General features: G+C 40.7%; 1 protein-coding gene across 2 annotated transcripts in view; it reads left to right on the forward strand.

The window, feature by feature from the left end:
- The window catches only part of LOC147327547 (protein kinase C beta type-like), a 49263-nt gene that overhangs the window by 4750 nt on the left and 18699 nt on the right, over positions 1-25814 (forward strand). For both annotated transcript variants that reach the window (XM_086295228.1, XM_086295227.1), the window contains exon 3: positions 25155-25237. In XM_086295228.1, coding sequence (XP_086151354.1) covers positions 25155-25237 — 83 coding nt within the window. The remainder of the gene's footprint in view (positions 1-25154; positions 25238-25814) is intronic.

A 25814-nucleotide genomic window follows, 5' to 3' on the forward strand; every position in this document is an offset into this window, starting at 1 on the left:
ACAGCTTTAGAAACAAGCAAACGATTATCTTGAATTCTCAGGAAGTGCTGTGTTGATTATTTACTGGTTAATGATATCTTAACATTGCTAAATTAGTTTGAGAAGTGAGCACAAGTTTAGATTTTAATGCGATAGCCTGAAAGATGTGCAGATGCAATCACAGTTGATGATTCGTTGTTGGAAACCGTGCAGTACTACAGCTTTGTATTGCTTTTATATTAATCAGATGTAGAGTTCAGCAGCTAAAGCTTTGTTTGCAGTTCACATATAAAGACAAAAAGAGAGAGTCGTCCTTCAGATTTTCAGTGCACAGTTTGTTAGAAACTGAAATGCTACTTTGTTGTTTATCCATTAATAATGTTGTGATTAAGTTTTTACGCTGTGATTTGATGATTTGGTTTTTGTGACGCACCAGTCCCTCAGTCAGTCACTCAGTCATGCTTTGATATTTCACTGAACAAATTCATCTTTTCCAACTGAATGATTCATGGGTAAAATAACTGATACAGTAATCAGTTGCAACCCTTCTTCATATTTAAGTAACTGCTTCTGAACAACCCAATCTAAAGTTCGTGTCTTTGGGCTGTGGGAGGAAACCCCTGTAGGCACAAGGAAACTTTAAGAATATCACAGCAGACCCAGAGGTTTGAACCCAGGAACCTACCTGCTGTGAGGTGTAACTCATACGTGTAGATGTGGATGTGAGAGTGTGTGGTTATCCTTTGCTCTGTGTTAGCCCTGTGATAGACTGGCAAACTGTCACCACTCTTAGTTGGATAAGCTGTTATGGGCTTAGTTAAACATGCCTGGAAATCTCTTAGGAACCTCCGGCACTGGTGAAAATGTGTGTTACTCGACTGGTTGGTGACTAGTTGCTGGCCGACTATAAAATTATTTGCATTAAAAACCTCCCTGTGATTGCTTTGGTCGTCAGCAGATTGCCGTGGCCTCTTGTTGTTTGGAGACCATTCACCTTCAAAGTAAAAGCTGTGTATTTCAAAAGGTGCAGCTTTTACTTTTGAAGGTGACTATCTGTTTGTAGTTTGCGTTGCACTTTTCACAGTTTCACTGCCTCTGGGCAAGCGGTTGTCGAGTGTTTCCCGACATCCGCTTTTATCCACGCTAACTGAAGGCAACCATAGCAACCTGCTAACAACCAAAGTAATTGCAAGTACACTGTACTGTAGACCTCTTTGCAGCCAGTTAAACTTAGCAGCTGCTGGGAAACACTTGCCAACCCGTTGCAGAATGCACATTTTCCCCTAGCAACCTTTGATTTTTGTGGGTAAGTGGGATCATCCACAGGTGTCAAGGTATGTGTGAATGGGGCTTCAGAAAATGAATGGAGGGCAAAGGAAAACATTTAAAGGTGCTAAAATCATTTCCTTCCATAAAGAAGTTTTTTCTGTGAATTTAACCAGATGTGAGAGCTGGTGGTGAAATTTCTAAATAAACTTTTGTAAAGATTTCTCACCACAAGCTTCTGCTTTTTGTGAGGATTGGTCCTATAACTTCTGTAAATAATCGGCTGAACTTTTATTCATGACTTTGGAAACAGCCACTGACAAAATGGTTACACTGTAACGTCCTTTAGTAGCTGTGTTGAATTTATAGGTTAAATAACTTAAAATATATAAAAGTGTTGAGAATAAAGAAACTTTAAAAGGGGCCCACTTTAAAGTAAAACTAGCCATTTTAATCATATTTGAATGTTATGGCATTAAGTCAGATAATCTACATATAAGTTGCGTAAAAGAAAGGGGGTTTTTCCTCTGCTGTGTTTTACCTGAGGTGAGAGAAAAGTGTTTAGATGTTAAGAGTGAACGCTGGTGCTTTAAGAGTCCTGAGAGAGAAAGAAGAAGGGTGTAGATTAGGTTATTGCGAATGGGAGGTACACACACACACACACACACACACACAGCAAGTCAACAACACTGTTGTCGTTTTGGTTTGAAGGAATTTCATACGTGTAGTAAGGACTTGTTCTGACGTGCAGGGTGGATTGTATGTGCACATGAGTGTGGGCGGAGGGGGGTGTCCAGCAGGAGACACTATGTTTCATACATGTGATATAGGTATCTTATGTCCGTTTTGGGCGTGTTGGATTCCTGTTCTGCAGGTATTCAAAGATCTCTATTCTTTCTTTCTTTTCCCTGCTTTTCATTTTTCTTTTACTGGTCCTCGTTTGTATATGTGTGCACACCTGAGTGCACCGCGGGCAAAAAAAGAGGAAGTTACTGTTGTTGTTTCCTGCTGCAGTCAGATGCAGGTGTCTGAACTGAGGTTGGATTGGCTGTGTTAAGGACAGTTTTCAGTTCAGCTAACGTACCATGATTTGAGGGAACGTTTCACAAGTGAAAACCACATTAGACAAATTTAAAATGCCGCAAAGTGGTTATAAATTATGGCTGGGATTTATGAGTCGCTGAGATGGGAAGGGAGAAGAAGTAGTTGGTTTAATGATAAAAGGCCTCTTTTTTAAATCGCAATTTTAATGGCTCCCAGTATTTAAAGCACAGGCAGTGGTGTGCAAAATTGCAGCTCTGTCGAAGCATTCCCAGCAAGCCCTGGCAGGAGATGGTGGGCCAGATAGTGGTACGATCTATGACATGATTACTCGTGTCATTATTTATACCTATTCTTTCTTGCTGTGACAAGTCAAATTTTCTCAAGTGACAGGCTGGTTCCCTTTAAGTGTTTTTACTTCTGAAATGCAGCCGTGAAGCAATTTCCATGGAAGGTATTTATTTAGACTTGCAACTTTCCTTCCTGCATGTTGATGTTTGAGTGCTAAGCCAATAATCGAATCATTACCAGAAACAATCAGGCTTGCACTCAATGGCCACCTCATTACGTACACCTTCCGTAGGGGTGCAACGATACACAAAATTCACGGTTCGGTTCGGTTCGATACTTTGGTGTCACGGTTCGATATTTTTTCGATACAAAAAAATGTTCATGCCTTTTTAATTTGTCATTTATTAAAATTATAAATATATATTTTAACTCAAAAGTACAGTTTTTAAATTTAACCCTAACCCTTGTGCGTGTTTTTTTTATTTTGACAGCGAATGCGCACCTGCGGACCACTTATGTGCAGCCCTGGTTATTTAGCTCGTCATATTGCAGCCACAGAAATTATTTTGTCCATGAAACCATAAAGCTGCACTTTCTTTTTGCCTTATAGTCTGATTTGTCATAACTTCTCCGTTTTGTGGTAAGCTTTTCTTTGGCTGTCACTTCTTCACCCTGACCTCTCTTATTTGGCTCAGCAGAACTAAAATATATATCCTGCTGCTTTTACACACGCACTCACATAAGCTCAGCGATTCTCTGCGCGATCAACCTCTCACATGTTTAAGCTGCGGGAGATTTCACTTGTCATGTTTGCATAGTAAGCTAACGATTGATAAGACGATGTCAGAGGAATTGGTGCGCAAATTATCATCACTCACAGATCAGTGCTGTCGCTCTCTATACACAGTTCGCGCGATTGCAAAGTGAAAGCAAAAAAACAAGCGCAAATTCAAACGCGATTTCAATATGTCACATATTGACAGTGGCTCACCGATGCCAATGACATAATTACCCAGCTACATTTCCGAAAGAATGCAAAAGCATTGACATATATTTTTCCTTCCTACAATAGCCCGACGGGCAGGGCAGAGATAGATTTTGGTAGCCCGACTGAAAAAATCGCTAGCCCCGGGACGTTGGGCTAGCGATATTGCAAGCCCTGTATCTGATTGAAGAATCACTCATCTTTGGAAAAGAGAGTTTATTACAGAGAAATGTCTCTTTCCAAAATAAAAGCTATACTATCTGCTTCTTCTGGGCTATATTCTCAGCAGCATATTAAACATATATAAGGAGAATCATGTGCTAACAGCTGTCTAAATGACTCGGCTAAAGTTAGTAGCATGCTTGTTGTTTTTGTCTTTGCACTAGGATGATGTCGGCGTAAATGTGCAGTCATATTCGTTGTGTTCCCACTAGTGCTTTCAGGTTAATCTCGTTGAAATGACGTTAACGCCACAACACGGCAAATCTCCGTTAACGAGCTACCGCCGATCGCCCCGTGCATGGGGCTGGACGGCCAACAAGTTAACGAGCTAACTGCGCTAACACACTAGTTCCCACCCATGTAATTGAGCATTGCATGGCACATCCAACATACTGTTTTACTTTAGTCCATGACTCGCTTACCTTCAGGGTCATACGTCACATGAAAACCAAAATAATTCCAAACGCCAGATCTGAATGAGGGTGGGGGAGGTCCATGTTGCAAGGAGAGCTTAACTTCTGTCTCGCTAGCTTGCCCTGCGCTCTTCCTTCTGACGATGCTGTCTGTGTTGAGCGCTCAGTGAATCTGCGTTCGACTACTCCGCCTAGGCTGCACTGTCGAGCCTAGGCGGAGTAGTCGAACGCAGATTCACTGAGCGCTCAACACAGACAGCATCGTCAGAAGGAAAGTTGATAAAATAAATTACAAATTTTGTATTGTTCGATACATATGCGTACCGAACCGAAAGCACTGTATTGAACGGTTCAATATCGATACGAATATTGTTGCACCCCTAACCTTCCGAGTGCCAGCTTGGACCCAGCTTTTTCCTTCAGAACTGTGTTAATTCTTCACCTTATTGATTCAACTACATGCTGACTGTGAAGGCCGTCATGAGCTCACTGTCATGTTCAAGAAACCAATTTGAGATGATTAGAGCTTTGTGACATGACATGTTATCTTGCTTGACGCAACCATAAGAAGATACACTGTGCTCATAAAGGTATTGACATGGTCAGCAACAATATTTGGGTGGGCTGTGGCACTTTAAATGATGTGGCAAAGTGTGCCAAAAAGTACCTACCCCCCCACAATTACACCTCCTTCAGCAGCCTTATCCGTTGCTACAGAGCAGCATGGATCTGTTGCTTTGTGATGTTTATGCCGACTTCTGACCCTGCCATCTAAATGTTGCAGCAAAAGTTGAGCCTCATCAGACCAGGCAGCTATTTTCCAATGTATCACACAGTTTAATGAGTCTTGGCATGTTGCAGCCTCAGTTTCCTGTTCTGACAAGATTGGGAACTGATGTTGGCATTAATAAGCAGTTGAACAGGTGTACTTAATAAAGTGTATTTTGACAGTTTGTAGAATAAACAGGGAAAAAATATTCAAATTCTGTTTAAACAGCATCTGCATAACACCCAAAGGTCATTGGTCCAAAATCTTGTGAGTTATTCCACATAATTTCAGAGTTTGTGGAGAGATTTGTAAATAAATCAATAAATAAGAAGAATGCCTGACAACAATTTGCGTTGAACTTCTAGTTTAAGTGACTTGATATAAGACGCCTAAGCTTGGGGACATTCTGATTGAAAGTCTCCTTTAATCTGACTATTTCTGAAACTGTAGTTAAGACTGGCTTTACAGTAAGGGCCTGTCTATTTGTTTTGGGATCGCTGACATGTAAACAGCATTTTAGGCCATTGAGGAAAGGACTCTTAAAAACACCCTTGCATGGTGAAAATTTACAAAAAAATTCCTGTATCTATGTGTGAACAAAGAAAACAAAGATTTTGTTTTACAGCATGAAAGGCGTCCACCTTCCTCTATTTATTTATTTATTTATTTATTTATTTATTTATTTTTGTTTGTTTGTTTTTTACGCCAGACTGCACGCTGTGTTTGTGTTTGCAGGGTTCCAGTTGGCTAACATTTCCATACAGTTAGGGTTATATTGCTACATGTTGCTTCCTTTTTTTTTTTTTTTTTTCCAAATGCAGAGATGTCTTTAGAAGTAAAAGCAGATCTGTGTTTTTAAAGAAGAGCATATATGGAAGTAACATAAAAATAGACATTTTATTGATATTTAAACAATGGGTATAATACTTAAACTAATTCTAAAAAATATCTAAAAGTCTAGTAGCAGTTCATAATTACGGTACATTTGGATAGCCATTAACTTACGCTAGCTGAACTGTTGCTGTTCATCACAACAATGAGTAAGTCTGGCTACCATGTTGCGCTCCTCATGTAGATGCAGTATCCGGTCTTTAAGTCATACGTCATTGGCCGTTTCCGGATCCAAACTCCGCTGCAGGTCCCAAAGTCAAACAAACACTGCAGCATTACTGAGAGTTAAAAACTGTCTAAATTCTTTCATCTTTAATAAAATGATCAGTGTGACTCCTCTACAGGTGTAACAATTAAGTTTAACATCCAGATGATATCACATGTTCTGACTGAGTGATTGCTGAAAAATTCAAACGTACAGCTCTGCTATCACTTCCAACATGAAGGCAGAAAACTAAACAGTAGTGACGTTTGTAGGGTTACTAAAGTTGGCCTAGCTGGTATATAATGATGTGCTACATGGTGGCTAGCGACAGAGCTAGCATAATATATGGTTAGCACAGTATAAACACAGTGAAGCTGGAGGATGAATGCTAACTTTTTTCCACTCAATAAAAGTTAACATGAGGGTTCCCAATGGTTAGGGACAAATGCAGTCATATTGCAGGATGCTGTAAATGGACGAAACATCAGTCAGGAGAACAGCTGAGATGATCCATCCCCAATACGAGGTTAGTCATTAACAGAGATGGGCAGTAACGCGTTACTTGTAACGCGATTACTTTTTTTCAAGTAACGAGTAAAGTAAGGGATTACTATTGCAAAAACGGTAATTAGATTGCCGTTACTTTCCCGTAGGAACGCTGCGTTACTGCGTTACTAAAACTGTGATTTTTTTGCGAGAATGTCTCACGACAGTGACGTAAGCGAGTGCGCCGTTAGTGACAACAGCTGTGTGCAGATCAACAATGGATCACATATCGATTGTGGGAGAGAGTATGAGCATGCAGCGTTTAAAGCGTGGAAGTACTGACCTTACTTTGAGTTTGATTCCATAAAAAGTGACAAAAACATTAGTGTCCGTTGTGCGTGGGAAGAAAACTTCTTTTTACAGCGAAAAAACCCCCAAAACTTCCAAGCAAGCACCGAGTGCACAACGACGTAATGGGAAATTCACAGAGAAACTCGCGGATTCTTCCACTGACCGCGGCACACCTGCACCAGGGTAAACCTCCGCCTACCGCAGTCCTGCTTTACAGGTGAAAATAGAGCAACAGGACCGCTGAGTCTTTGACTTTATTTATTTTCTGCTGTGTTTTACTTGCATCTATTTGAAAGAGTGAGTGTAAACACAAAAAATATTTTATTTTATGTGCTGGAATGTGTCAAAAATAGGTTTAAATGTTAAACTAATTTATTCAAGTCAGAGAATGTTGCATATAATTAAATTTTTGCTTGATGCATAAAGTTAAAAGATTAAAACTGATAAAACAAGTTTTAAAAAGAGACTTTTCCATTTGATTACATTTTGTATGATGGATTATGCAGAAAAAGTAGAATTGGGCTGAAAGATCTATCGCTTTATCACCTCTTCAGGTTGTAAATCGTGTTTTTAAAAAGTAACTAAGTAACTAAGTAACTAAGTAACGGGATTACTTTTTGGGGGGGAAGTAATCAGTAATTAGTTACTGATTACTTTTTTCAAGTAACTTGACCAACACTGGTCATTAATATACTGCTGCATGGGCTGGGCTGTAGTTACATGTAAGGTTTTAAAATTTAGCTGTAAAATTAACAGTGGTAATAACAACCAAGAGAGGCTGACAGTTATCACTGACTTTAGGGGCTTTTTCAGAGTAAAATGAACAAGGTGCAAAGCATTAAAACATGTTAAAAACACAAAGGCTTTAATAAACACAGAATAGTTTAGACCCGAAAGCAGGGTTCAAATGTCATCACTTAACAACTGTATACGTAGCAGAGGAAAATTGTCCCCAATTCAAATAAACACAACTTGCTGAATTTGAAATTTGTCATAAATAACCAATTATACACTTATACTTTTTAAATTAATATTTTTAATACTTTATCCTCTGTAGACAGTGACATTAGTCCACTTTCAGATTAATCTCATGGCAGACATGTTTACAGGAAGTAGTAGAATACCGACCTGTGGTTACGAGGCAGTCTAGTGCTGTGTGACTGAACTCTTAATGAAAGCAGGCCTGCTGTGAGGTCTCCTGGTAGCTTCCCCATTAAAGTGATGCCCTTTTGTCATGGAAGTTAGCCTTGAGGTCTCGTCCGGAAAACCCTACCAAAGTTAATGCTATAGTAATCACACTTTAAAGTACTCACACAGTAAATACACAAAGAAGTTTTCTTACCTCAATCAGATATTTTTTTTCCTTCATGTTTTTTGTATTTGTCTGCATGACTGATTTTGAAGAATGCAGTAACGTATGTGCCGACAACAGGGCTGCAGTGTTGTTGATGCCTGTCCTTGCTCTGATTTAATACATTCAAACTTGTCTGTGAAATAATAATGACATGAACATCAGTAGGTTCTTGTATCTCGTCGGTCCCAGGAACTAATAGGTTGTTGCCAAAAAAGAAAATAAAACAAACAAATCATATCAAGTGTAATCCATTCAGCATATTGTGACACAACTGATGTGAAAGGACGAGCCTTCATACTTCCTCCAGGCTCTATATTCAGGCTTAAGAGAATCTAGGCAGTGATTGGCGGCTGTCGCAGGTTCCTTCAGGCCAGATGAAGTGAACAGTATACTGTGAAAAAGTCAATGTAGGAAGTAAGACACAGTGGCGCAATGGGCTCAGTGGAGGACTTCCTCCTGGGAGAGCAGGATTTGAAGCCACATGTCAGCGCTGACACTGATATTTTTAGGCATTTGAAGCACGTACACATGCTTGTTTTCCTCTGATGGCAGGGAAGAACTGCAGAAGGCTTTTGGATATATTCTTTTTTTTATTTTTTTATTGCATTTTCCTGCTGCACCTTAAATTTGCACATATCCTGCGCTATTATTTTCTATGAATATTTATTTCTGTAATTTAAAAATGTATATTTATTCTGTATTTATGTTACAGTATGTCCAATTTCCAAATGCTTTTGGTCAGTACATCGTTTACAAAAACTATATGCAGTGCATCAGAAGGCTGCAGGTTACTCCCTGTTACCCGTTTCGAGCTGAACCCTGCTGCAGTATGCTGGCACAAATGCATCTCATACACATTAGACCTTGTTGTGTGTGCATATCTAAACAGAGGAAAGCGCAGCAGTTATTTTCCTCGTGAAAAACATCTTCAGCACGATTATCGCCTCCCCCTAGACTCCGGGAGGGCCTGATTTGTTTGTAGCTTTGGTAAACAAATCTGCATGTAAGTGATGGTGTGGCTGACACGGAAATACGTCTCTTAATTCCTCTTAAATCCCAATTCACGTTCAAACATGCACACCATGAACTGCACTGTGTGGGGTGTTTGTATGGTCCGTGTGCAGATGCAGCGTTAGTGATGTTTGCTCCACCAAAAAGTAACTGGAGCAAAACATTTAAGATTTTCACTGATCTGGTCACTTCACACTTCACACCCCGCACTTTGAAAAGGAGATTATATCGGGTACTGGTCTCCTTATCAGAGTTTGATGGGCATCGCCTTGTTTTGGGCTGCTGTACGTGGCTGTAGCTGAATCACTGCCAGCGACTGGAACACAGTTAACTTTTGAAACTGATTGAGAAGTTGATTTCTATAAATGGCTTGACTAAGGAAAGTTCACAGAGTTTACTTCACTTTGAAGATTATTATTGTTCAGTGTTTAGTGGTAGGCGATGAGTTTAGGATGTAAAGAAACTAATGAGGAATATGTGATGTTTTCTGCCTTTGAAATTTGAGTTGGGAATAAATTTTAGTGTAAAGGGTTTTATTTAAGTCTAGACAATTGTTTTATTAATTATTAAACAGTTTTAAATTTATTTTAAACTACCTAAAGTAATGTTGAAGGTGAGGAGGTCCTCTGAACTTCACCAACATCCTCCATTGTCTTAATGGTTCAAAATGAAAGACTTCTATTCACAAAAAATTACAAATTAATTTAATTAATTGATAACAGACTCCCTGATTCAGAGTGTAAATCTATTAAAACAAAGTAGCAGTGACACAGCATAAAGCACAAAGATAGCACAGTTAGTGGAAATTCTAAGTAAAAGTGTTACATAATCAGGGAAAACTAGTGAAAGCAAAGCAGGTAAAAGCAGTTTGGCAAGAACTAAGCCAACTTAACCTTGCAAGTCTTCTGTAGCTGCACCATAGTTTCCTTAACTAATTTGTCTCATTCTGCCCCCACTCCTCCCCTCTTGTTCCTGAAGCCTTTTCTTTTTCCCGCCCTCCTTCCTTTGCCTTCAGTTCCATTTACAACGCATCCACTTAACACACTGTTTGCTGCTACAGCTACACATGTTTCTTTTCCAACTATTTATTTATAAGTGACTTATGTATGTATGTATGTATGTATATATATGTATATATTGTACTATTCTTAGTTAGCGTATTGTCTGTCTTGTCTTAATGTTGGTTTAAAATGGAGCACTGTAACAAAAAATAATTTCCCCCAGGGATCAATAAAGTATTCTGATTCTGATTTCAAAAAAGAGAAAACTTTTATTAATCACATAATGAAAACAAAAGGGAAAAATATTTTTCCCTATCTGGGAAGTTGTAAATTGAGTCGAGCTTTTTAACGAGCTGCCTAAGGGGATCCTTTTCCACAGAAATCCGCTAAACTGGCATCATATCCTTAGTCAACCAGTCCGTAATTTCCATGCACTGTTTGCTCTTCCCATCATGCGTTGTCTTAACGAGTTCATTTGAACCATTTGTTTACTTTTGGGTTGTATGTCTCCAGCTGCTACTGTCTCCTCCACTGTATCCTGGTTGTACTTCATTGTGCTTTTTTGTTTCCTGCTTTAAGTAGTGAAACAAGTTACTCGTTGCCACTTTTACTGGAAAGTGATCATCGGAGGCGAGTGCGGGTCTGGCGGTCAGAAGTGGCTTGTCTTGTTGTTGTACACAATATAAATGTTGCTATAGCAATGATATCATAATATTAAATGACACTTGAACTATAAAGATGACAGCTTATGTATTTATTTTTATAATGTGAAAATGTATACCGGTATTATTGTGGACAAACGACACAGCCCTGCTAGTCTTAAGCCGCTGATTGAAAGCTGCATTAGTGATACTGTGGCTGTGAAAACAAACAGTCCTGTGCTGATCCCAAGGTGATGCAAACAGACTCTGTAATGACCCAAATAAACCAGAGTATTTACTCTCATGCAAAATATGTCCGACCTGAGCAGGGCCTAACGGAGAGTATCATAACAGCTTGCACTGAGTTTCCTCTTACTACTTCAACTTGTCCACAAAAGAAACACCTCATTTTTTTTTCTTCCTTTCCGTTCTCACCTCAAAATACGTCATTATCTCCTGCAGTTCCTGCGATGTCTGAGATGACCTTAGTGCTGCGGCTGTAAAACAAGACACTGCTCGACCTGATTAAACCAAGAAGTTTTTGGACCAGAGTGTCTCTGTGCAGGGTCGCTCTCAGTTTCTTAGACCCAGTGGACCTGTGACTTTGATGACTGCTACTATCTGCTAGAAAAGAACAACACATGCAAATCATACTGGCATTTTGACCTTTACTGCAAAGTCACCTATGTAGACAGGACAGATGGGGCGAGAGTCGGCGGTCCAATGTGATGTAAAACACTGAACTGAAACAGAAAGATGGCATGTGATGTAATCATCCATCCTCCCATGCTCTTAGCTGCTTATCCAATTCAGGGCGATGGGGAGGAGTGTAGCCTATCCCAGCTGATGGTGATCAAGAGGCTGGATTAGGACTGGGCGATGTATTGAGTTTTTAAATATATCGCTAGATTTTTTATAAGAGATATGAGATGTGACAATATCGTTTATATCGATATAGTCCACGTTAGGGCTGGGCTATATCATCCCGTGAACGGTATGATATAGCCCATACGGTACCGTGAACATACCGTGAGCCCAATGTTGGGCAACGATAAGAAAATGAAATATTGCGATAGAATATGGGTAAAACGCCCATGTGCAGTGCCTTTGTTTTGGAAAAAAGCGGAAAAAGCAATGAGAAGGGCGAAACAGTACACAGTATTCAGAAGGGATAGAATTGGAACAAGAGGAGGAGGAATACTTGTGTATGTAAAAAAAACACCTGGATTGCTCTTTACGTAGTTCACCAATAGATGTCGAAATAGAACATATTTCTATTAAAATCACTCTTTCCCCAGAAATGTCATTTACGTTGATCTGTTTATATCGCCCTCCTTCCGCAAAGAATATTTTTAATGAACAACTACAGATATTACTTAAATATCATGCTATAAATAATAAGTCTAATGAAATAATTGTAATGGGAGATTTTAATGTCAACTGGGACTGTGAAAAGGACAGAAAAACACTCAAGGACATAATTGAGACTTTGAACTTTACTCAACACATTGAACAACCCACAAGAATAACAAGACACTCTAAAACTAAAATAGATCTGGTTTTCAGTAATAAGCCCGAGCGAATTATTAAATCTTATAATTTTATCACTGGTATTTCAGACCACAATTTTATATTATTTTCTAGAAAATTTATAAAATCACGGGTTAAGAATGACTTTCAAAGTTCATCTAATAGGAGATCCTTTTATGAATTCATACCAAGAAGTCAGCGACAAAATGTAGCAGAAGCATTAGCATCAGTTAACTGGGAGCCTTTATTGTGTAGTGATGATCCACAATTCTGCAGCAGTCACTTCACTGACATTAAGGATGTTATATCAACATACTCCATTAGAGGTCGACAAAAAATAAAGACAACATCTAATTTGCCCTGGTTAAACAAAGAGTGCAAGAATTTAATGAAAACAAGAGATCAAGTACTAAAGCAGTTCCTGAAAACAGGTCTAACTCTGGATAGACAGAGGTTTACTTCAATGCGGAACAAAGTAACAAGAAGTTCGAGACAGGCCAAAGCAAAAATTTTTATAAATATAATTGAAAGAGCCAAAGGTAATGGTAAAATTATCTGGCAACACTTAAATAAATTACTAGGCCGTCATTCAAACAAAAGTAAAAATACAATTGATCTTTGTGTAAATAACTCTATTGTTAGAGAGCCTCTATCTATTGCTAGTAACTTAAACCCTTTCTTTATTTCATCTGTTAAGGAGATCAGTCAGGGCTTTGACTCAGTCGTATGCTCTGATAGTGTGAATGATGCTGTCAAAATTTGTTCACCATCACTCATATTTCAGACACTGAAGTTGCTAAACTAATTACAGGTTTAAAACAATCAAAAGCACTTGATGTATATGGTATTAACACAAATTTCCTAAAGGAACATATGGATTTGCTTGTACGTCCAACAACTCATGTTTTGAATATGTCATTCGAACATTCCATTGTTCCAACAGATTTGAAAATTTGCTGCAGTTACACCAATTTTCAAAGCAGGTGTGAAGACTGACATGGCTAATTATCGCCCCATAAGCATACTCCCGGTCGTATCTAAAATAGCTGAGAAGTGGGTGGTTAAACTCCTCACTGCTCACCTAGAAAACACCCAACCCTCATTACATCCATTGCAGTTTGGCTTTCAGGCACATCACTCCACAGATACTGCCCTGTGTATGCTAGTGGAGAACTTGAGGAGCTTGCTGGACAAGAGTCCCTGTGTTGGAGCTGTATTTTTAGATCTGAAGAAGGCTTTCGACTCTGTAAACCATCAGATATTGTTGTCCAGATTGACTCAGTTTAATATCTCCAGTCGGGCTCTTCAGTGGTTTGCCTCATATCTCTCACACAGGAAACAGTGTGTGTTGTTGGATGGGGTTAAATCTCCATATTTAGACTGTGATACAGGGGTTCCTCAAGGATCTGTTCTTGGGCCCTTATTGTTCTCTCTCTTTTTATCAATAACTTACCTGAAGTCTGTCCAAATATATTTGCTCAAATGTATGCAGATGATGCAGTTATATATATATGCAAGCAAATAGTGTCCAGCAGGTGGCAAAAGATCTTACAGCTGCTTTAGCATTAATGCATAGCTGGCTGGAGGACTCATGCCTAATGTTGAACACCTCAAAAACTGTCTGTATGTATTTTTCAAAACGCCCCTTAAACTTGAAGCAGTCAAACATATTCCTGGATGGAGCAGAGCTTGAATTAGCTCCAGAATTTAAATATCTTGGGGTCATTCTAGACCCAACATTATCCTTCAAGAGTCACATAAATAAGAGTCACTTCCCACCACCACTGTGTCATGTGTTAAAAAAACATAAATTACTGAACTTCAATAACTTAGTGAAACTTAAAAGAGTGTGTTTAATATATAAAGTCTTACACCCCCTTGCTCCACCACCACTAAAGCAGTTCATTAGGCATAAAGAAAGCTCAGACAGGACAACTCAAGCTACAACCCGAGGAGACTTGTTTATACCCCACAGACGGACAGTGGGCAGAACGTCCTCTCTGTTAAGGGTGGCCATCTGTGGAACAGTCTTCCTCAACTCATTAGAGAATGCTCGACACTCAATTTGTTTAAGGCAAAGGTTAAAAACTGGTTATGGACAAATCAAGTGTGTGATCATGTATGAGTTGTATAGTTTTAATGTTTTATTTGGGAACAGAATGGTGTGTATGTGTAAGTTTGGTGATGGAGTTTTTATTATGAATGAATGATGAATTTTTATGAATTATTATTTCTATTTTTTTTTATGTTTAATGACAACAGATGGAAATTAGCCTTTGGCTATAATCTGGCATGTTTACATTCATGTACTTTTTTTTTTTTTTTTACATTTATGGTTTGTAAATTGAATTGGTTTGTAAAAATGCTGCAACTTCAGTGGTGTGGAACTGGTTTAGCTTTCGTCTGTCAGATACACAACAAAACACTGTTTTTGATGGAGCATGCTAGTGGGCTGTCGTTATTACCGTGTTGTTTGGAAAATACGGCACACTTAAAATCAATCCTTTGATTTTTCTGAAAATCGACAGTGCCCCTTATAATCCCGTGTGCCTTATGTATGAATTCTGGTTGTGTTTACTGACCTCGAAACGAGTTTATGTCGTACACGGCGAAAATCTGTCAAATGTTTTAGTGTGGCTTTCGTAAGCTACAAACCCGCACCGCTTGATGGATTGTCGAAGCATTACAGCTATCGTAGGCAGGCGCCTCGCAGAGTGATACGTACTGTGCTTCAACATAATATTACCGTATTGTGTGTGTATAACCTCTTTTTAAGTTTTGTGGATATTATACACGGTTATGCTGAGGATATGTCGGCCAATTTCCACTGGAAATGCCTTTTGTTGTTGTTCACTTGTTTAAGTGAAAATACATTGATGTTTTTTTTTTGTCTTTTTGCACTAATAAAGTTGAGGAGTTGTAAAGTATTTTGTCTAGTGTCAATTATATCATCAGTTATATCGTTATTGCAAATTTTCAAATGTATATTGTGATAAATATTTTTTGTCATATCGCCCTGCTCTAGTCTGGTCTGGTCTGGTCAGAGAGGAGCTGGTCGGTAAAAAGAAAACAATTGGAGATTACTATTTAAGTGCTGCATTAACGGGGCAAATCTCTGTTACCGCGGATCGCCCCGTGCGTGAGGCTGGACAGCGTCAATGCGTTAACGAGCTAACCGCGCTAACGCCTAAAATCCTTTCATTTTCCCAAAAATCGACAGTGAGCCTTATGTATGAATTCTGGTTGTGCTTACTGACCGCGAACCGATTTTATGTGGTACACAGCGCTCAGAAAACTTTCAAAAAATGTTTTGGTACGACTTTGGTAAGCTACGGAGCCGCACCGCTTGATGGATTGTTGGAGCATTACAGCTACCGAGGAGCCTCGCGGAGTGATACGTACTCTGCTTCAACGTAATATTACCGTACTGTGTGTGTGTATAAGGACCATAAATGGCACCTGTTACGAAGCAGATTTCAAACTCCAGGCTGTCAGTCAGGCAGTAGGACTTGGGAACAGAGCAGCTGTGAAATCTGTCTTTGTTATTATGCTCAGCGTCTTTTAGTTTACATTTTGACTACACAATTGTGAGCTTTTTATTATGCACAAAAACAACATTGTTTTATATTACTTGGGGAGCATTATTATTTAATAAATGCTGATAATTTATTTCTGAGTAATTTTGTCTTGTACATCTGCGCTGTATGTTAATAACTTCTTACTTTATGGCTTTAAAAAATATTGAGATATAGATCGTTTATCGCCATCCAGCTAAAGAATATCGAGATATGAATTTTGGGTCATATCGCCCAGTCCTAGGCAGGTCATCGGCGTCATCAATCTCATACATGGATTAAACTCCATAAAAGTTGGCGCCTTAAACCCACAATAATGAAAATTGTGTGGTGCTAATGGAACAGGTGGAGCACAGTTAATCTCATTCACATACACTGATGAATGATTTTTTCCTACTCTAATCAATGAAGTATGTGTAGACGGATATTAGTGGAACAGGTGAAATGGTATTAAGTCATGGCCCCACACACAAACAAAAAATCCAAATATTTCCAACTCCCAACCACAAATTAAGGAGATCATAACTTTATTTCTGGACGCAGCTTCAGCCAGAGTCTTTAGAGAGCCATCGAGGAGCACAGCATTATCTTTATGCTTCATTTTATTCATGCAAGTTAAGGCCTGAAGGATGATTATGAGTGTCCCCGTCTGTGCTTTGTGTACTGGTAATCATCCAAGATGGAGGAATTTCCCGGCGCTCCTCCTGTTGATGAGAAACTGGCAGTCCTTCGCAGGAATCTTTTTTGGATCGACTCTGGTTCGCTGCCGATGCCGTCAGTCAGATAAAATTGGGCGGCGTGTGTAGACTCGACTCTAGGGCTCAGCCTGGTTGCTAAGCAACAGAGCAAAGACCCCTTCGCCAGGTCACTAAGCCTGTCTTTCAGTAGTGTGTACCTTTTTGTGTGTGTGCGTACAGATGTGTGTGAGTGACAGTGCAGATTTATGAACAAAAGCCTCTAAAGTGCAGCTGCATTCTTCGCTGTTTTCTGCCGCTCCAGTTCTCTGTTTCTGTCTTTCTGACATGCTGCAAACACACAAATGAATTTCCACCCCCTCACATTGCCTCAAACCCAGCTGTGCCCCCATCCCTTCCTGCCCACACGCACACATTTGTGCTCCTATCGTTGCGAGGACCCTCGTTGGCATAACACATTCCCCGACCCCTTTACTCTAACCCCAACTGTCACAGCCGAATGCCTAACCCCGGCTATCAAACCCCAGAGGTAAAACTAATTTTAACGCGGACCCTGAAACGACCTCTAAACTGTCAAACAGCTGTTCGATCAGAGCGGGCTAGGTTTCCGAAAAAGCGTCCTCACTCCAGAGATCTAAAACTCAAATTGGTCCACACAGACGTGCAACCCCACATCTTCCGCTTCTTCACTCGTTTTTCTTTTTTTTTTTTGTCTATCCTGTCTCGCCGCCTTCTATTTTTTCCCCTCTCGTGGTCTCATTTGCATTGTGCAGGGCAACAGAAGGGCCGTCTTCATCCCATCCCTATTACTGTTGTGTCTGTGGTGTCTGTTTGATTTAAAATCGGACTGATGTGGCCCAGCCTCACTCCTGCTCTAATGAAACGCTCACACGGACACACGGCCTTGAGCACTCTGTTGCTTAACTGCTAGAAACCCGTGGAAAGTGCCTCCAGTTGCCGCTGTGCCTCATTCAAATGTAATGAGAAGGTGAATAATTAAGATTAAAGCACAGCGTAATGTCACCCTGCATTTGTGTGTCTGTGTGTGTGTCTGTTTTAGGAACTGGCTCTTGTTGCAGTGAGGTAATATTTTCATGGTCATGATCGTTAGAGCCATTGTCATGCCAGATTTCAGTTTTTAGATAACACTGTGAGCCATTTCAAAGTGGAAGTGGGTGGTGCAAGATTTTTTGTTTTTGTTTAAAATACCGTGCTGATGATGAGACTAAACTGTTCCACTCTCTCTGTCGGTTGTTTACTTCATCCGTGGAAAGTGATTGCTCTTTACTTGCGTCTGAGAATGAGACAAAAACGTGGATGTTTCTTTTTCTGAGCTTTAGTTTGGCTTTAGTTTTTTTTCTTAAATCTTTTTTGAATCAGTGGTTGATTAAAAAACCTACTGACCTGAGATTAATTAGATCTGTGCTGGCATTCAAAAACAGATTGAAAACCTTCTGGTCCACACAGGCCTACACCCAGTACCTGTGTGTGTGTGTGTGTGTGTGTGTGTGTGTGTGTGTGTGTGGTTTGCCACTTGACACCTGTTGATTGCTATTTCTGTCCTAGCACAACCCAGAAACTATCAAGTAAATTAGATAAATGTAAGATAAGACTTCTCTTTTTTTCTTGCTTCAAAGTGGACTTGAATTAGCGATCTGCTCCCCAAGCCTTGCTCCTCAGTTTTGGTCGACGGCGATTGGTTTGCGTTCATCATTACTATAAATAACAATGTAGAATCTGCTTTTATTTATTTTTTAGTCAAATTATCAGCATGTTTGTTGTGTTTGTTTTTTGTGCTTTTAAACAAACACTGTGTTCTAAATTTGCACATAATGTTGAAAAAGAGGCAACATGCAGCTAGCTTACCCAGTGTTGGTTCATGGAGATGGAAATTTGTGAGACCCAGGGAGACTTACAGTGTCGGGTTTCTGTTAGGGATGCACCAATATAGTTTTTTTCCCCCTGTTGCAATCCAGTACCTATACCTTAACTGTGGGTATCTGCCACAGTATATATAATTAACAAACTGCAATCTCCACTGTGAGGAAGATGGCGCCGGTGAGGTCGGCTGCCGTCACGACTGCTCCGACCACTTTTTCTTTGTTTTTTAAGTTAGTTTTCAGCGTTTCTAAATCGGCAAAATCATCACCATTGGGTACATTAGGTATGACAGTGACACTCTTGTTTCTATTGGTATACAATGTACTCACAATTCGAAGTTTTTAACTCTGGATCCGAGCTGGCCGAGTGAGATCTCGAGGGAGAACAAAGGGAAGCAGCGGCGGCGTCAGGAACAGGCTGAGAGCTCGTGCACACCGCACACCTCTGCCTAGCATCCTGCTCGCCAACGTCCAGTCACTGGAGAACAAGCTTGACGACCTCAGGGCCAGGATAAAGTTCCAGAGAGACATTCGGGACTGCAATCTCCTCTGCTTCACCGAGACATGGCTGAACCCAGCGGTGCCGGACCACGCCATCCAGCCGGCCGAGTTCTTCTCGGTTCACCGCATGGACAGGACACGGGACTCGGGGAAGTCAAGGGGAGGCGGCGTGTGTTTAATGGTGAACAACAACTGGTGCAACAGTGCGAACGTTGTTCCTCTCACACGCTCCTGCACACCAAATCTGGAACTACTGTCCATCATGTGTCGTCCTTTTTATCTACCTCGGGAATTTACATCGGTCATTGTAAGTGCCGTTTATATTCCACCACAAGCGGACACGGTCACCGCCTTATGCGAGCTGCATGAGGCACTCACACAGCACCAGACACAACACCGGGACGCTGCGCTTATTGTGACGGGGGACTTTAATAGCGCCAACCTCAAACGCGCAGCGCCGAACTTTTATCAACACATCACCTGCCCCACCAGGGGTGAAAGGACACTGGACCACTGCTACACTACGGTCAAGGACGGCTACAAGGCACAATCCCGCCCCCCGTTTGGCAAATCTGATCACGCCGCCATCTTCCTCATGCCAAAATACAAACAAAGGCTGAAACAGGAAGTTCCGGTTCAGAGGAAGGTCGCGCACTGGACGGATCAATCGGTGGCCGCGTTACAGGACGCACTCGATGACGCAGACTGGGGCATGTTCAGAAACAGCTCCGACGATGACGTCAACGTGTTTACGGAAGCAGTTGTGGGATTCATCGGGAAACTAGCGGATGATACCGTGGAGACAAAGACTATCACAACGTTTCCCAACCAGAAGCCGTGGGTGGATAAAACCATCCGCGACGCTCTGAGATCCCGCACCGCTGCCTACAACATGGGACTCATGACGGGGGACATGGACCCGTACAAAGCCGCGTCATATAACGTGCGGAGGGCGGTGAAAGAGGCGAAGCAGCGCTACGGGAGGAAACTAGAGTCACAACTCCAACAGAGTGACTCTAGGAGCCTGTGGCGGGGACTAAGGACAATAACGGACTATAAAGCACCAACAACCGGTATGACGAACGCGGCCGTGACTCTGGCAGACGAGCTGAACACTTTCTATGCTCGCTTCGAGGCTGCAGCTAAGGTCTCCAACAATGCTAGTGTTAGCAGCGCTAACGGCTGCAGACAGGAAGATACTGCCAGCACCGGAAACGTGCTCGTCATCTCCGAGCATGAAGTAAGGAGAGCCTTCAAGAGAGTGAACACCAGGAAAGCAGCAGGACCAGACGGCATCCCAGGTCGTATCCTAAGAGACTGCGCATACCAGCTAGCTCCTGTGTTCACTGAGATATTCAACATCTCTTTATCTCAGTCGGTGATCCCCACATGCTTCAAAGAGTCCATCATTGTTCCTGTCCCGAAGAAACCCCACCCTGCTTCTCTCAATGACTATCGCCCTGTAGCCCTCACCTCAGTAGTGATGAAGTGCTTTGAACGCCTGGTCAGAGACTTCATCATTTCTTCACTACCAGACACACTGGACCCACTACAGTTCGCTTACCGTCCAAATCGTTCCACAGACGATGCCATCTCTCATCTCCTCCACACATCACTCACTCACTTGGACACTAGAAGGGGGAATTATGTTAAAATGCTCTTCATAGACTACAGCTCTGCATTTAATACCATAATTCCCTCCACACTCACCACCAAGCTGGAGCATCTGGGACTCAGCTCATCTATGTGTCAGTGGATCTCCAACTTCCTAACTGGCAGACCACAGGCAGTAAGGATGGGCGGACATGTCTCAGCCTCCACCACTCTCAGCACTGGAGCCCCCCAGGGGTGTGTTCTGAGCCCCCTGCTGTACTCTTTGTACACATATGACTGTGTGGCCACTACCAGCTCCACCACCATCATCAAGTTTGCTGACGACACCGTCGTGGTGGGCCTGATCTCTGATAACAACGAGACGGCCTACCTGAAGGAGATTAGGAATCTGGAGAACTGGTGCCAGAGGAACAACCTCCTTCTAAACGTCAGTAAGACAAAGGAGCTGATAGTGGACTTCAGCACTAAGCAGGAGAGGAACTACCAGACCCCCGTCATCAACGAGTGCCCAGTGGAGAGAGTGGACAGCTTCAAATACCTCGGAGTTCACATCACGCAGGACCTGTCATGGTCCTGTCACATCAACACCGTGGTGAAAAAGGCCCGACAGCGTCTCTACCACCTCAGACGCTTGAGAGACTTCCAACTGCCCTCCAAGGTGCTCAGGAACTTTTACTCGTGCACCATAGAGAGCATCCTGGCGGGAAACATCTTAACCTGGTTCGGGAACAGCACCATGCAGGACAGACGAGCTCTAGAGAGGGTTGTGCGGTCAGCTGAGCGCACCATCCGCTCCGAGCTCCCTGACCTGCACTCAATCTACAGCAGGCGGTGCTGGACCAAGGCCAGGAAGATCGTGAAGGACCTCAGCCATCCCAACAACAGACTGTTCTCTCTGTTGAGGTCAGGAAAGCGATTCCGCTCCCTGAAGACCAACACAGAGAGACTGAGGAGGAGCTTCTTCCCGCAGGCGATACGGTCTCTCAATCACACCACCACACAGTACTGACCCACACATATGGTTCTTACACACACACTGGACTTTCTGGACTTTGTTTTTGCACAACACTGGTCACTATATTCTTCATTTCCGGTTAATACTTGTACAGCTGCTGTTATTGTGTATATATTTATTTATATTTAGATTCCTTCATACATTCTTATATAGTTCTATATTGTGTATTGTGTATTTTGTTGTACAGTTATTTTATTTTCAACTTTAATTTATATATTTATCTTTATCTTATTCTTCCCAGTTAAATTTACCCTTCATTCTAATTTGTGTTGTACAGTTATTTCATTTTTAACCTTAATTTATATTTTATTCCTTCCTAGTTAAATTTACCCTTTTTAATTTTTCATATTTATTTCCTTTCTTATTCATAGCCTTTTCCTTTTTTGTTTTCTTTAGGTCACGAGCAGTTGTCCAAGCATTTCACTACATATCGTACTGTGTATGACTGTGTACGTGACAAATAAAAATTTGAATTTGAATTTGATTTGAATTTGAGACTGGGAATCTTTCTTTTATACATAAGGCAACATCAGGATTTATGTAAGCAACTTTTCTTTGTAAATGAAAAAAAAATGTTAGAGATGAATGGATAAATATGAACACCCAGTTGTTGGTATTAGTGTGCAATTGAAGCGTTCTAGTGTTACTCTTCATTTTATTTGGACTAGCTTAATTCAAGTCATAGCTGTGTTCAAATACAGATACAGAAGTTTTTCTTTCTCCTTTTTCCTCCTAAAACACGTCGTGTATATAAAGTTGACGTATAAAATGAAATTGAATCGAGCGGAGGACGACATGTTATGTTAAAATAAGTATAATAAAAGCTTCCCAACAGCAAGCGTTTAACCTAACCAACGTCCAAAGTAGTGTTTCTCTCCCTGAAAATTTTGAGAGTGAGCGTCAGAAACAGAGAGAAATCTTAAGAATGACTTTGAGCACTAGTAGACTAACAATAACTACTGATGTGGCAACATGCAATACCTCCCTCTGCTGCCTCCTCTGTTTCATTTGCACTGCTGCTAGCTTCTGCTGGCAAATGACGAAGTCAACGAAACAACATAGAACTGAACTGAATGGATATGAGCGTGTGTTGACTCGCTGTCACTCATATTTGTGGCGATATTGTACCAACAGGGATACCAAATATAGAACACAAAAATTAACTTGAGAATCGTTTTTTTAATAAGCAAATAACTAAATTCAAACTGAAAAAACAAAACGAAACAAATTTGAGCAGCTAGGTCCAGAGCAAATGTAGATATTCCCAGCGCTGCAGAGTTGGTAAATTGGCAGACATTTTTCTCTCGAGTAGATACACTAATAGTTATTTTAAAAGATATTGATAGAGTTTTAAGTACTGACTGAACTTCTTTAACTGAATAAAAGTGAAAAAGCACAGGTGCTGAAACGAACTTAAAGTATAAAAATGAAAAGCAGCTCTTTCAGGGATATTTTTTTCTAGCTCGTCCTTTAACTTTAGCTTCTTTACTCTGGGTTGTTTTTTTTGTTTTTTTTGCCTCCTCAACTTGACTTCTTTTACATCAGCAATAAGCACATTGTGCTATTATTCCTTATCTTTAGGTTGAAATTGGCCTGCTTTAGGGAAGATGTGCAGTGACATGAAACAACTTCCCACAAACACGTTATAAATGAAGGATCTTATTTTGAAAATCCAAGTAGTAGAAAGCAGAGATGTTTGTGTTAAAGTCAAAAGCGGTCAGAAAAGTAAATATTCAGATAAACTGCAGATACCTCAAAATTGCTCACTTCCACTTCCAAATCTACCCAACAAAAATTCCCATCCCACTCCAACCCCCAAGAGGAGCAAGAAGGTCGTCACAATGCTAGAATTTCGAACTCAATACCATTTTACGGATACAATAACACATGGAAAGAATGACAAAGGATAAATAAAGATAAAACAATATTGGTTGGATTAAATGTATTGACTTTCAGCCCTGTTTATTTCCTGTGCTTCTGGTAACTTGACCCCATATTTCGTTGCTGATCAGATAGATTTATTAAGGTAGGCTGCCACCGTTTCTGTCTAGCTGCTGGTAGACTTTTTGTTGCTTCAGTCTGGTACTTTAAGAGAAATGTAACTCACTTTGGACACAAATAATTGTGTTATCCGTAACAAAATGATAACAGACGGCTAATGCAGCTATTAATACTAGCAGTTAATATTAATAGCTGTTTAATACTTGAGCTTTCTTGACCTCACAGATCGGGATGTCTGAAGATGCTTCAACAGCAGTTCAGCTGCTAGTGAGGGGAGGGGCTGTGTGACGTTTGTGTGTCAGCTGGCTGAGGTGATGACAGTACTGTTGGTACCAGTTCTGCTGCAAGTGAATATTTAATCTGATGGTAATTTCTATTATAAGTTAGTGCAGATTTTGTGGACAATCCTACTCGGTGCATATACCAGCTTTAATTTTAAAATGCTTTCAGTGTTTTGAAATCTAAAGGTACCATCAGTCCCAGTTCTGGTGACATCCCTATCCATAACTTTATAACATAAACTGAAGGAGAGATTTGTTCTTGTAAACCGATGTTTAAAATGACATTTTTGTCTGTGTTCCTCGTCATTTGCTCCCAACTCAACCAGCTTCTGGATGTTAATTGATAGCTCTCTTTTTTTGGTCTATATAAGACTAATAGGGTGTTCAACTGAGCCACAGTCTTAAATAGTATAATGTTGGGGTGTTCATTTAAATAAGCATGCTGTACAGTAACAAAGTATTTCTGCTTTTCCCGCCAACAAGATTCAGATGGTGAACTAAACGTCGTCGGGTTGGACTGTTTGTTTGACTATAAGTTTGTGATGGGTACTTTCTGATATTTTAATGACTGAGAAAATAACCAGCTTTGTTACAAAAATTCACATTTTGTTCTATGATTATCTTTAAATAAGACACAAATTCTTGTATTGCGTTACCCGGCAATGAGTGAAGATCAGAAGATCTTAAGCACTTTTTGTCTTTCTAGTTTCCCTCTAACAGGATTTATTTCCTACTAGCTGCCATGTGCTATATAAGGATGCAAGTATGAACTGTTTATTTCAGTCGCTACACTGAATAATTTCAAGCAGCAAGCAGGAACAAGCAGTCAAATCACCAGCTATACTGCCTGCTGCCATTTGAAGCTTCTAACATGGGAAGTTTCCTGTGGCAGCTTTAATGTTACTGGGCGTGATTATTAGACTTCCCACCATGCTGTGGTTAAATTTAAAATCATCTAAACTGAAGCAAAGACTAACTATAGATGTTGGAAGCAAGAAAGAAATGCATGTGAACTGCTGAAATACGAGGAGCTTTTTTTGCAGTGACTAATGCCACATAATTGACATATTGATTTATCTCAGTGTTGTTATTGTGTCGCCTTATTTGGCACCGCAAAGAAGCCCGAGCTGATTTTCACTTTTTTCCCTCTCCCCAGTGTGCTGTTTTGTGGTCCATAAGCGCTGTCATGAATTTGTCACCTTCTCCTGTCCGGGGGCCGACAAAGGACCTGCCTCCGATGTAAGTATAAAGAAAGTAAACACCCACACTTGTGCACGAATAAAACATCTACACAGCTTGATTATTCGATCCTTTACTCCTTATTTTTAGTCAGACCTGAAAGCAAAGGTCAGACACACACACCTCTGTTCGTGCACAGGTGTGTGTGTGTGTGTGTGTGTGTGTGTGTGTGTGTGTGTTCGATAAACAGCACATTAGCAAAACAAAACCCAGTGCTGACCATGCTCATTTTATTAATAACCATTATTCAACAGCAGAACAGCTTCATGCATTAAAAAATATTTAACCTGAACAGACAGACACACACACACACACACACACACACACACACACACACACACACACACACACACACACACACACACACACACACACACACACACACACACAGCCCTAACCTCCTAGCCTTACTCCTGCTGACATGTCAGCCACAAATCACATTCAGACACGTCAGTATAGGAGAATGTGCTGGCTGGCTGCATCAGGTTAATGACCCAATATCTCACTCTCTTTCACTCACGCACGCACGCACGCACACACACACAATTTGTGGATTTGAATTAATTTTAAATTCATG

This window comes from Aulonocara sp. 'chitande type north' Nkhata Bay, linkage group LG6, assembly GCF_057382095.1.
Source record: "Aulonocara sp. 'chitande type north' Nkhata Bay isolate Kocher_YH1m ecotype deep benthic linkage group LG6, A_spYH_male_GT1.1, whole genome shotgun sequence".
NCBI classification, from domain to species: domain Eukaryota; kingdom Metazoa; phylum Chordata; class Actinopteri; order Cichliformes; family Cichlidae; genus Aulonocara; species Aulonocara sp. 'chitande type north' Nkhata Bay.